At 55.1% G+C, this 12,130-nt stretch overlaps 1 protein-coding gene across 1 annotated transcript in view; it reads left to right on the top strand.

Annotated features, from left to right (window-relative positions):
* The window catches only part of LOC116646285 (guanylate cyclase 2D-like), a 39,556-nt gene extending 27,915 nt beyond the window's left edge, over positions 1–11,641 (top strand). The window contains exons 15-19 of the mRNA XM_032426871.1: positions 3,338–3,512; positions 4,506–4,604; positions 5,446–5,540; positions 7,329–7,414; positions 11,533–11,641. Coding sequence (XP_032282762.1) covers positions 3,338–3,512; positions 4,506–4,604; positions 5,446–5,540; positions 7,329–7,414; positions 11,533–11,641 — 564 coding nt within the window. The remainder of the gene's footprint in view (positions 1–3,337; positions 3,513–4,505; positions 4,605–5,445; positions 5,541–7,328; positions 7,415–11,532) is intronic.
* The last annotated feature ends 489 nt before the right edge of the window (positions 11,642–12,130 follow it).

Genomic DNA, 12,130 nt, shown 5'->3' with positions numbered 1-12,130 from the left:
GGCGGAGAGGACTTACCCCAGCCACTCAGCCCCTGCGGGTGAGACCGGCCTTGGCCATGCTGCCAAGCGGACCCTGAGCAAATCACTTGACCTCTCTGAGTCTCACGCTCCCATCTGTAAAACAGAGGGGAAAGTGCCTATGGCTTAGCATGGTTTCGCCAATCAAGCAATGTGAGAGGAAATGCTATGGCCCCTTCATTCACCAGCGTGATGCCGATGCTGCCGAGCACCACCATGTGCAGGTGCTGAGGCCTCCCGCTGAAAGCACAGAACGGGGCAGGGGTCGGGGGTGGGGCCAGCGCTAGGTAAGCCTCTACAGAGGACTGGCCCAACCTAGGGACTATCACGGGATTTCGTGAACCCTTGCAATGGCCGGCAGAGGCCGTTATCCCTTCAGACGCAACACAGGTTCAGAGAGGTGAGTAACTAGCCCAGGGTCACACAGCAAGTCAGTGGTGGAGCTGGAATGCACATCTGTGTTTGCTAGTGTGGAAGCCTTTGCCCTCCCTTCTCCTCTGGCTGTGTTCTCCCATCTGCAAAAGGACCACACCTGTGTATACCTGTGTATACCCTTGCTTGCGGCTGAGTGCCCACGATCATAGGAGCCTTTGAGTGATCATGATTATGGATCCAAGCTCCTAGAGAGTGGGGCCTGTGCCTGGTCACCTTTCTGTCACTGGAGTTGTAGGGGTGATTACTAAATGACACCAAACTCTCCCAGCTCAGGTGGCAGGCAGATGGAGGGCTACAGGTCAGGGTAACAGCTTAGAGAAACCACCATGCTCCTCCTCCCCAGTCTGGACCTTGGGTCACCCAACTGAGGCAGCGCTGGGTCCCCAGAGCAGACGTACTGTCCCCGAACTGCAGCCATACGCTTGGCGGCTAGAAGCGGGGCCAGCGCACTGTAGGTCTCCGGGGCTGCCTCCGGGAGGCGGGGCTGACCGACACGCACGTGCTGACCACGTGCAGGGCAGTAGCAGAGGGAAACCCCACACAGCAGGCACGCTCCCCAAAACAGAGAGGGAACGGACCCAAGCCCTGTGTATCAAGAGGCAGCACAGCATACGGGCTCTGGCGCTGGACTGACCAAGTTCAGATCTGCACTGTGTGATGTTGGCAAGTGACTTAATTCTCTGGCCCGCTGTCCCCCTGTGAGTTGGTAGGATTCTTGCGAAGGTCTAATGCATTGATATTTGTGAAGGGTTTGGAACAGCGTCTGGCATGTAATAGCTGCTATCCAAGTTCTTAAGCATTTAGTCCTTCCAACCTTGCCAGGCAGATCACGGGTTCTTCCTCCTGTGGGGAAGAAGTGGGTGGGCAGAGGGAAAGCTGGGCCTCACTCCTATTTTTCCCTCCCGGGGCACAGGGGTGGGAGGTCTTTCTCCTCCGTGGAAAATGTACACAGAGGGGACTAGCCATGTCCCTGACCCCTGCCACATTCACCGCCAGCCCACCAGCGCTGGGTGGACAAGAGCAGGTGATGGAGAAGGAGGGGGAGCTCACAGCCCCGAGGAGGGAAGCATCTGGTGACCTGGAAGATTTTACGGACTCGATGAAGTGGGAGCTGGGCTGATGGAGGGCTTGGATCTCAGCAGACAGGAGAGAGAGCATTTGAGGCAGAGGGGCCAGGCCATCAAGCAAGCACGGAGTGTCTCTGCGGACGGCAGAAAGGTTCCCGTTGGTGGAAGCATGGGGCACCAGGAGCAACAGCTAGGAATTAGTCAGGAAATTCTGTAAGTCATGGGAGTTCCTGACTGCCAGCCCACTGGGAGCAAATTATCTAAACAGAATGTGGCATGATTAGGGCAGATCACTGCCTGGTGGTGGGGTAGAGATAGATAGCCTGGGTAGGGGAGAGGTTTGGGGGGCATAGGGAGTAGGGCACAGTCCACAGCAAATGTGGGAGAGATTTATTGAATTACAATGCCCCCTTTGGGCAGGGGATGTATTATTATTATAGTTATTATTGCCCACCGGGTGCTGAGGGAGAGCAGATGTGCGGCGCCAGAAGGACAGCTCTGCTCCCCAGGTCCAGGAGGTATTTGCTGACTGCCAGAGATGCAGCGCAGGAACTGGACTCTTGAGCCTGGAGAGGGAAAGACTTGGGGGGTGGGATGAGGTAGCGTCACTTTCTTCACCTTGGCTGGCCTGGCCGGTGGCAGAGAAAGCCACAGTACACATCTGGGTCCAAACCAGAGTTACCTAGAGGAAGAAGCAGCCACCTCTAGAAGGGGGAACTTTCCTATTAACAGATGCAAGCAGGCCAGGCCAACCACTGAGGAGGCAGATGGGAGGCCTTTAAAGTCCCTCTGAGTTCTGGGATTCTGGGATTCTTTCATCTCCGACACCATCAGCCAAGGAAATGATGATGATGATGATGGTGGTGGTGACAGAAGTCTCCATCCATTGAGCGACTATAATGAGCCTAGTTCCTTTAAAAAAAATTTTGGTGGGTGCCTGGGTAGCTCAGTCATTAAGCGTCTGCCTTTGGCTCAGGTCATGATCCCGGGGTCCTGGGATCGAGCCCCGCATCGGGCTCCCTGCTCAGCGGGAAGCCTGCTTCTCCCTCTGCCCCACCCCTGCTCGTGCTCTCTCTCAGATAAGTAAATAAAGTCTTTTAAAAAACTTTTTTTTAGGTAACATACAGTGTAATATTAGCTTCAGGTGTAGAATTTAGTAAGTCAACACTTCCGTACAACACCCGGTGCTCATCACAAGTGCCCTCCTTAACCCCCATCACCTGTTTCACCCACCCCCCCCCGCCCCCCCCCCTCTGATAACCAAAGCCCAGTTCTTTCAATACTTTATCTTTAATGTGCAGTCCACCTAAGAGGAAACTGAGGCTCGCACAAGTGAAGTGGTCTGCCCAAGGTAAACGGCAGAGCCAGGGATTGAACCCACGTCTATATGATTCCCAAACCTACATTTTGTCTAGTACACCTTGGAAGGCATACTAGGTGTACTTACTTAAAAACGACCCCCCTCCCCGGGGGGTATATATGCGTATCCAATACGCACGTGCTCCTCTCCAGATGAAGGCCTGATCTGTCGCTGTGGCGTTGTGCAGACAGGGTGCCCAGGTCTTGCCGCCAGGTCACAGCCTGGGGCGGGAGGAGACCAGACGGGCACGGTCCGCTCCACTTCAGAACAAGGCGATTTGAAGTGTGCAGATCTAACTGTCGCTAGCACACCTGGGGCGGGAGGCCCGATAGGGACAGCACTGTGGGCCAGAGACTTGAGGGGCGGTTCAGGGCTCCCCAGAAGGGCCTTGTGCGGGCGCTGGGGCGGTCCAGCGAGGGTGTGCTCTTGCACGGAGTGTGAAGGCTGTGGCTTCTAGGTGGAGACCATCGGGGATGCCTACATGGTGGCCTCGGGGCTGCCCCGGCGCAACGGGAGCCGGCACGCGGCTGAGATGGCCAACGTGGCCCTGGACATCCTCAGCTCTCTGAGGGGCTTCCGGATGAAGCATGCGCCCGACGTGCCCATTTACATCCGCGCTGGCCTGCACTCAGGTACAAACTGGGGGCCGTGGGGGCGACGGGCCAGACCGACTTGGGCTGGGGCAACCCCAATGGTGTGCTTCTGGCATTCTGAGATTCTAAAGCTCTACGATAGAAAATTTGACATTCCTCTTTTTCTTCTATTATTTGAAGGTTCTGAGGTATTATAAGTCAAAGAATCTGTGATGCTCAGTTTCATTCATATATATACATACACGCACATGTTTTGTCTCAGCCTCTGTCAGAATCATCTGAGGCCATGCCGAGGAGCTGATAGTCTGATGGAAGAGGCAGGACAGAGACCTTCTGTGGTTATGCCAACAATGAAATGTTGCTGGGATGGGTCTAGGAGAGACCGAGGGGTCTCTAATACATGCTCCTCAGGGCCCCACCCCTTCCTCCCTCCATGGTTTCCCCTGCAGGATAAAATCCAAATTCCTGGCCCCTCCACAGCCTCCCAGGCCCTTGCTATTCCGTCCAACCTCATCTCCCATCACGTCCCCCCTTGCCACTCCAACCACGCTCAGCTGCTTGCCGCTTCCCACAGACAGGTGGGCTCTCTGCCTCTGGGCTCCTGCCATTCCCTGCCCACTCATTCTCTCATCCTCCAAGACACAGCTCATGTAGCACCTCCTCCAGAAAGTCCTCTGGGCTGGGTCAGACCCCCATCTCTGGGCTGGCACAGCTCTGATGCTTCCATCTGACAACACTGATCACAGCTTACATGCCCCCCCCACCACGAGGCTGGGAGCTCCCCAAGAGCAAAAACTGGCTCTGATTTATCTGTGCCCCCCCACCCCCAGCCCAGAGCCTGGCACAGGTATCATCTCTTCTCTGGGCACTGTTGGAGACTCCATATAGTTTCATCTTCACCCCCAGCTGGAGCCCAGGAGGTGGGGTAGAGACAGCAGGGGTGCGGGCGGCATGGGGAAGGGCAAGACTGCCATGGGAACCTCTCTTGGGTCCAGGACCCCCTGGAACTCACTGGGCACATCTGAGTTTCAGGGCCCTGCGTGGCGGGGGTCGTCGGTCTCACCATGCCCAGGTACTGCCTCTTCGGCGATACTGTTAACACTGCATCCCGGATGGAGTCCACAGGGCTGCGTGAGTGTCTTATATTTCTATCTTGCCTGGGTGAGGACTCTCAATGACCCCGGCAAGCTGGCTATTTGAAACAGTGCTTAGTAACCAAACCACCACCTGGTGGCAGTGTACCTTAGTTGTCAGTAAAACAACTACATGGAGATGATGTATGTCACTGGTTCTTCTAACTTTCCATGGGGCTTTTGTGATGATCTCATGGGAGAAGACAATGACTTGAGAGGCAGGAGGCCTGGGTCCTAGCCCTGTCTGCCACTGGCTTGCTTGGTGTCCTCGAGCAAAATACTCTTCCTCTAGTCCTTGGTTTCCACATCTTTATGACGAGGAGACCCCTCTCAATTTTTTAATGCCATTTTAGGCCCTTGCTGGCAGCAGAGGCCACTCTGATGGCTTGGTTAGAGCAGGTGTAAAAGTTGGAGTCCTAGGACCTCTGCTTCTGGCTACGGAAGTCGTGTGTTCCCTAATGTTGCTTGGTACGTATCCTGCATGACTAGATGTACTGGCCCTAGTGGGGAGTCTTGCTCTTAAAAGAAAAATAACAGCTTATCTGCTCTGACTCAGCCTTCATAGACTTCCCTATAAATGAAAATTATGTTCCTACGTGTTCTGACTTCATCTTGAGTTCCTCTGAACACTCAATCTATGGAATCTGCTTTTCCTTGAGGCCTCTATTTTAGTGACCAAGTCTACCAGAGGGACAGGAAGGTCAGGTGAAGGGTGTTGTAGGAATCAGAATTGTGTGCATTACTGGCTGGCACTGGGGCTGTTACAGGTCTTAATGATATTACTAAACACCAGGTATGCTGCCCCCAGGTGGTGACTTGATTGCTACATTTCTTGTCAGCATACAGAATTCACGTCAGCAGAAGCACAGTCCAGACACTGCTCAGCCTGGACGAAGGCTACAGAATTGACATCAGAGGCCAGACAGAGCTAAAGGTAGGGGAAGTTTCTTTCCTGGAATTGATGGAAAAATCCCCCCCCCCCAAATCCAGTTTCTGTGGGCAGCTGGAGAGATTCTTACTCATTTGACTGATAGAGAAGGAAATACTCTGTCTGTAGTCGAGGATGGACCTGATCACCTGTCCTCATCATTCCCCAAATTCTAAAAATAACACTTCTTCCTGGGAACCACTCCCTCATTGACTCCTCATAGGAAGAAGGGCCAGAGTCGAGAAGTTACTTCTACTGATGACATACCTGGGCAGTAGGCTGGTGCCCAACATTAACATATTTATTGCCACAGCAATCATGAAAGAAGGCTCAATGTCCCCATTTTATAGTTGAGGAAATGAAATTAGGCAAAGTGATTCATTCAAAGTCACATTAGCTTGTATCCCAGATCTGATGTCTCCAAAGCCTGTGCTTTCTCCATAACATTGTTGGGTTCCTACTCATCCCTCAGAACCCTAGAGCAGATCTCACCTCTCACGGAAGCCTGCCCTGACCCAGGAACACCCATCTTTTTTTTTTTTTAAGATTTTATTTATTTATTTGACAGAGACACAGCGAGAGAGGGAACACAAGCAGGGGGAGTGGGAGAGGGAGAAGCAGGCTTCCTGCTGAGCAGGGAGCCCGATGCAGGGCTCGATCCCAGGACCCCGGGAGCATGACCCGAGCCGAAGGCAGACGCTTAACGACTGAGCCCCCCAGGCGCCCCTGGGAACACCCATCTTCCCTTTCCCCAGTGGTAGCTACCATACCTTCTCTGTGCACCCACCCCTCCCACGACCTCCTTCTGCTGCTGCAGGGGTGACACTGGGTGATACCTGCCCATGAGCACCTCTGCATTCTTTTTTGAAATGTTAACATTCAATAAAGGTAATGGTTCAGTGTTCCCGTGAGTGAGGGACTTTTCTTCCTACCGCACTTCCTCTCATTCCCCCCATTCCTCAGGTACAGACAGGCCTGGTGGTAAGACCGGAGCAGCCCAGACATTTAAAGGCCCAGAACTATGACCAGGCCCTAGAAATTGTGTGCTCGGTGGAACTCACCTCATTACACTGTGAAATGCCAGAGCAGGAGGGTACAGCTCAGAGAGGAGCAGCACCTTGTCCAGTCACACAGCCTGTGAGCACTGGCATATGTGGAAACCTTTACTATGGAGGTTACGGGAGAGTGAGCCGGAATAAGTCTTGTTTGGGGGAGTAGGCACGAGATGTCCTGAGGAACAGAGGATTCTGATGCCAGAGGGGAATGCAGAGAGGGGGTGGGGAGGACAGCACACCAACCACAGTTCTTCAGGATGGCCTGGGGGCTTCACGGGGCAATACCCATCCGTGGCCGAATCCATAGGCCAGCCAGCCCTGGCCCCAGTGACCCTAATGCCCCCTCTACTCCTAAGTTCCAGGCAGCCGTACCCCCATCCCAGGCAATGGGGTCCTTCGACAGTTTGGGAAAATCACAGATCATAGCATCTTGGGATCTTAGCATTCCAGATCTGCTGGTCATAGAATTCACGATTTATTATTCAGTTACTTCTCTAAGAGATAAATATTAATGCATGTAATCCTCACAGCAACTCATGAGGTACTGAGGAACAGAGAGGTGAAGTAAGCTGGCCAAAGTCACACAGCTAGCCAGTGATGGAGCCAGGATTTGGACCCAAACAGTCTGGCTCCCGGCTCCAGGCTGCTCTGCACGGAGCTGTTCGGAACTGTGCCCTTTCCTCCCGCCTTGCTCTCTGCCTGAGAAGCTGTGCTCAATCCCCTTTCCTCTCTCCTCCAGGGGAAGGGCATAGAGGAGACCTACTGGCTGGTGGGGAAGGCAGGCTTCCCTGGGTCCCTCCCCACACCTCTGGACATCAAACCTGGGTGAGTAAGAGGAATTTCCCCCAAAGCTCAGCCTTTTTTGTTTGGAGTTTGGTTTGTTCTTTTTCTGATTATAAGATTATCACCTGCCCAATGTGGAAAACTTGGAAAAGACACAATTCTTTAGCGATTAAATAGTCACCTCTTCCCACTGTTGAGAGACAGCCTTTGCTGACGCGTTGGTTGTGGATGCGGTCACGCTGCCTGGCTGGTCTCTCATTCTGATCTGTGCTCTCCATTCGGATCAGAGCACTTCGGAAACACACATCCCTCGCGACAGCATCCGGATCGCAACACGGGGCTGCGCCGCGGGGAGCGCCACCTGGCTCCTGGTGCTGCGCACGCGCAGTCTGCCCACTCTGAGCCGGGTCCCGGTGATGCGCTGGTAAAAAGTGACTGGGCGTTTGTCCCCGTTCAGACTCTTTCTGCAAATGAGGAATTTATAGATTAAAGGACACGCACATGTCAGGGGCCAAATGAGGCAGATCCTCAGAGAGCTTGTGCCTGCCTGGCACTTAGGCTCTTCCCTTTGTCCTCCGTCCTGTGTGACCCTGTGTCCTTCCCTGAGGGCAATAAGGGAGGGGTGGCGGGGGAGCTGTTTTACTGCGACGTGTTCTTCTCGGGCAGGAGCCAGTCCACAGAGGGCCCAGGGCAGGGCGGCCGGGTGCTGCCAATGGCTGAAAATGACAGTTTCCTAGAAATGAGAAGGTCCTGGGGCCCACGGGCCCACTGCAGGTGTGGGGGCTGAGCCCCACTAGGGTTTTCTGTCATCAGAACTTCCGACTGGCTCCCCTCAACTCTTCCAGGACGGCCCCGCACCCAAGACTGCCCCCACCTCTCAAAGACAAGAAGTGTGTGGGACGCCCAGCACTGAAGCAGCCCAAGGGGCCCGGCTAGCGGGGCCGGGGCTACGGGCGGGGAGCTGCTCACGGAGGCCGTTTCCTCTGCACCTGCTGTCAGGGTGCCCCAAGGCCATCTCGAGTGTCCTCCCCTTGACACAGAGCAGGGTCCAGCACAGCAGGGCAGGGGTGGGGCGGGTGGGCCCACACTGGTGTGCCCACCAGGGTGCAGGACACACAGGGGCACCCTTTTTATAAGGCCACCCCAGCCTCGTGGGTGCAGAAGCAGCTTCTGCTCACAGAAAGGCCTCCATGCAGCCCAGGGTCCTTCCACTTCGCAGACAGTGTCTGTGTGGACAGTTTGCTGGGCAGCAGCGTGGGGTGAGGAACGCCGTGTGCCACAGCACCCTGGCTCACCCATCCGCAGGAGAACAGCTGTGGCCCTTCGTGTCCTTTCCTTGTCCATCAAGGTGCTCTGCTCCAGCCCGCCTCTCTTGGGTATTACAGAGCAGGCCTCCTCCGCCCTACAGCCTTCCAGGTCCCGCCCCCGCCGGGAGCCGCACTTCTCAGAAGGCCTGTCTGCTGATGGTGACCTCACTTCCTCACCCACCACTCCCTGCCCAGCCCCCGCAGTCTGACTTTCACCCCCACGCGCCCAGAAGACTCTGTGAAGGTCACCGGTGACCTCCATCCGTGTCACTAGATCTGCGGGCCAGTTTTACGTTTTCAACCTGACCCACAGCTCGGCAGCATTTCCCCTTTGCCCTCCCTCTTCCCAGAAATATGCCCCAGGCCTCCCAGCTGGGCTCCTTCCTCTCCAACTCACCCTCCTCAGGCTCCCCGCCAGCCAGCCCCGTGCCTCTCCCAGACCCTGAAATGCAGGGGTTCCCTTCCCACCCAGACGCTGCTGACATCTATCAAGGGCCTCAGCCTGACCCCTCCTCCGGACCTCTGGGCTGTGGAGCGCTCGCTGTCCCTCAACAGATCCTTTTGGGAGCCCCACCTGGCAGCCTGGCCCGCCTCCAGAGCTCTCGCCTCGTGGGTGGCCTCGCAATCCTCCGTCTGAAAGGTGGAGGATGCTGTCCTGGAGTCCCCGGGGCTCTGCCTCCACCACACCCCCACCTGAGGGCTCCACCTGAGCACCTGTCTCCTGCCCGGGGCAGGGGCGGCTCACCACTCCCCCATCCACTGTGCCTCTCCACCCACCACCTGGCAGCCTGAGCGATGTCTTTTTTTTTTTCTTTAAAGATTTTATGTATTTATTTGACAGAGAGAGACAGAGAGAGAGGGAACACAAGCAGGGGGAGTGGGAGAGGGAGAAGCAGGCCGCCACGGAGCAGGGAGCCCAATGTGGGGCTCGATCCCAGGACCCTGGGAGCATGACGTGAGCCGAAGGCAGACGGTTAACGACTGAGCCACCCAGGCGCCCCTCGAGCAAGGTCTTAAGTACAACACGAACAGGATCCAAAGGAAAGTCCCCCGGTCTTTATATACCGTATATATATATAATACCCTCTGGGTCTCCCTACTGCTCTGAGGCTCAAGACCAACCTCTTTCCTGCTACCCTGGAGGCCCGCTCTTCTGGGCCTGGGCCTGCCCCTGGCCTGGGCTCTCTGGCCACCTTCCACTGCACACCACCTGCTCGGGACCTCCTTGCTGTTACCTTAATACACCCTGAACGTCTTTCTAACTCAGGGCCTTTGCACCTCTATCCCAGTGCCTTGGCCCGTTCCCTTGCTATCCTGCAGGCCTCAGCTCTGACGCCGCTCATTCAGCAGGCAGGCGGTTCAGATGTCACGCGCTAAAGGAAACCCTGCTGTCACCTCCTTCCCATCTCCCAGTATTGCACCCCCATAGCACTTGCCGCTTCCTGACACTTCTTTTTGATTCCTTTATGGAACTTTCCCCTGCTTACATAAGCTCCAGGAGATCTGGCCTGCGGCGGATGCACCGCAGGGCTTTCAGTGCCAGGAGCCCAGGGAAGGGGAGCTCTGAAGCTCCTGCTGGCTCCCATCAGGCCCTGGCCCACCCCAACCTAGGAGCGGGAATAGCAGGTCTGGCAACCATTTGTCATCCTGAGCTCGTCAGCTGATGACTTTTCCACTCCCCAATGGAAACTTCAGAAAGTGCTAGAAACGTTTTCATCTTCTTGGCTCAGGGAGGGAAGGGAGCTGAGATGAGTCCCAGGGAGTTCCACCTGACTTGGGAGCGTCCCAGGCCTTCGGGCAGGCGGGGGAGAATCGGCTCAGACCTAGCACGGAGACACACGGGACCCACAAACATAAGTGTGCCTACACGTGTGCACACCCACATTACATCCGTCGTAGGCATCAGATACACGCACACATGGAAATGCCACCACATGCCCTCTTCGTGCTTGGAGATGAGATCACAGACAGACCAACAGACACACACACACACACACACACACGCACACACGGAATCTCTGCAGGAAGGGCTTAGGGGGACTTGGCTTGGAGTTGTCTGTAAGGCAGTTACCAAATTTTTACTTGAACTATATGCTCTAACATGAATTTTTTTTTAAAGTCAAGTTTTCTAAAGATGCTTTTATCCTCACTTGCTGTATTTGCCATACCTGCAGAAGTTATTTATCTTTATCTATTTGGGGGTGTTTGGGGAAGCTGGTGAAGATCAGGGGAAGGGGACACAAGGCCCCCTCCCATGTCTTGGTGTAGCCACAACAGAAGGGCCCGCAGAAGTGCCTTCCTTCTCATGTCACAGAAACACTGCAGAATGGTCCCTTGTCTTCCCTCTATCCCTGCCAACCAGGCTCAAAAGTGTCCCCTGCCAGGTTGATGTGAGGCCCTGGCTGTCACCCAGAGCCTTGTTCTCTTCTCCACGCAAAGGTCATAACCCTAACCTACCCTCCTCCAGGCACATAAGGGAAGCAAGTAAGAAAATGAAAGTGTGTGCAGGGTGGGGGTCCAAGGTCCCTATCCCAGATATGCCTGGTACCCCAAGAGTCACAGAGCCCCTCAACCCATGACATTCTGGCTTCCTAGCAACCATCTGGAGCAGGGGATGGGGCCAGCTCCCCACCTCCTGGGAGGCTGCTGGACACGAAGCTCCACATGCACACGAGTCTACAACACTTCCCCTCTCTGAGCCTGGTCTGAGGATGCCCATGGCAGGTTTGCTGCAGGGAGCAGGAGAAGCCCAAGAAGCAGAGGGGCTCTTTGCAAGCATTTGGGGGCTCAAAATGCCCACCCCTGTTCTTCTGGGTGGTGGTCTTATTATTCTTGTTTCTCCTTTTCCCCTAGGGATCCCTGGCAGGACCTCATCAACCAAGAAATCAGGGTGGCATTTGCCAAAGCGCGCCAGAGCATGGCCAGGCCCGGGAACTCGGGGAAGGCCTTCACTGGGCCCTGAGAAGGGGGACAGAGTGGAGCAGGGGCCTGTGCCAGCCCCGAAAGTCTCGTGCCTAGATATTCCCAAACCCTCTCCTTGCTCCAGTCCCCACAAAGAATTCCCTTGCTGAGCAACCTGGCAGCCAACAGGGTACTCATTATTAAGTGCCCTAGAGCGATATTAATTGATGCATTCCAGTATGAATCCTGTGGGTAAACTTGCCGCTTGACACAAAAACAATAAAAATAGAAATATTCCCTCCCTTTCACGCGGTGCTTTGTTCCTGACAAATGGTTTGGACTCTGAGAGCTTGTTATCATAGAGCTTATTATTCCTCACATCCAGAACACTCTTCCCACTGTATAGCTCAAGCGCCTGGCCCAGAGGCAGGTGGCACAGCTGTCACAGGGAAAAGCACGACGGGGACCAGGAGCTAGAGCCAGGCAGACGAGGGCCCCCGACTTAGAGGGACTACCTCCTGACGTCACCTCACGTCTCCGAGACTGTTTG

This window comes from Phoca vitulina, unplaced genomic scaffold (genome assembly GCF_004348235.1).
Source record: "Phoca vitulina isolate PV1807 unplaced genomic scaffold, GSC_HSeal_1.0 scaffold36, whole genome shotgun sequence".
In the NCBI taxonomy this organism is placed as follows: domain Eukaryota; kingdom Metazoa; phylum Chordata; class Mammalia; order Carnivora; family Phocidae; genus Phoca; species Phoca vitulina.
This window is presented reverse-complemented; position numbering and strand designations above follow the sequence as displayed.